The sequence below is a fragment of the Buceros rhinoceros genome, unplaced genomic scaffold (assembly GCF_000710305.1).
Source record: "Buceros rhinoceros silvestris isolate BGI_N320 unplaced genomic scaffold, ASM71030v1 scaffold23485, whole genome shotgun sequence".
Classification (NCBI taxonomy): Eukaryota; Metazoa; Chordata; class Aves; order Bucerotiformes; family Bucerotidae; genus Buceros; species Buceros rhinoceros.
The window spans coordinates 1-443 of NW_010414906.1; the positions used below are offsets into that span (position 1 = coordinate 1).

The 443-nt window shown below is 59.8% G+C and overlaps 1 protein-coding gene across 1 annotated transcript in view; it reads right to left on the minus strand.

The window, feature by feature from the left end:
- Positions 1 to 35: 35 nt before the first annotated feature.
- ABCA3 (ATP-binding cassette, sub-family A (ABC1), member 3) overlaps positions 36 to 443 on the minus strand; it is a gene marked incomplete at both ends in the record, with an annotated part of 14,035 nt that continues 13,627 nt past the window's right edge. The window contains 2 exons of the mRNA XM_010137253.1: positions 36 to 109; positions 210 to 397. Coding sequence (XP_010135555.1) covers positions 36 to 109; positions 210 to 397 — 262 coding nt within the window. The remainder of the gene's footprint in view (positions 110 to 209; positions 398 to 443) is intronic.

A 443-nucleotide genomic window follows, 5' to 3' on the forward strand; every position in this document is an offset into this window, starting at 1 on the left:
GCAAAGGGGTGGGATGTGCTCCAGCACCCTCTTACCTGTGCCCAGCTGAGGTTCTTGTTGGTCAAGTGATAATGTACCATGCCCTGGTGCTCGTGTTTCAAGACACTGCCTGGGAGAGACCAGCAAGGAGAGGCTCCGAGTTAGGAAATCTGCTGAAGCTCATGACCAGCGTCCCACTCCCCCCATCCTGCTCCAGCAGCTTGTGGTACCTGGGAAAGTCTTCTCCACAAAGGCCTTGAAGGCCTGCAGCTCCTCCTCCTCCTCACTGCGTGTTTTGGCCAGCAAGGTGTAGCCACTGCCAAACTTGCTCTTCAGGTGCTGGGGGCTGCCCAGGCACTTGAACTGCCCGTTCACCATGATGGCCAGCCGCGTGCACAGGGCCTCAACCTCCTCCATGCTGCGGGGCCGAAGAGGGCCTGTTCCGCAGGGCCGGGACAACCACC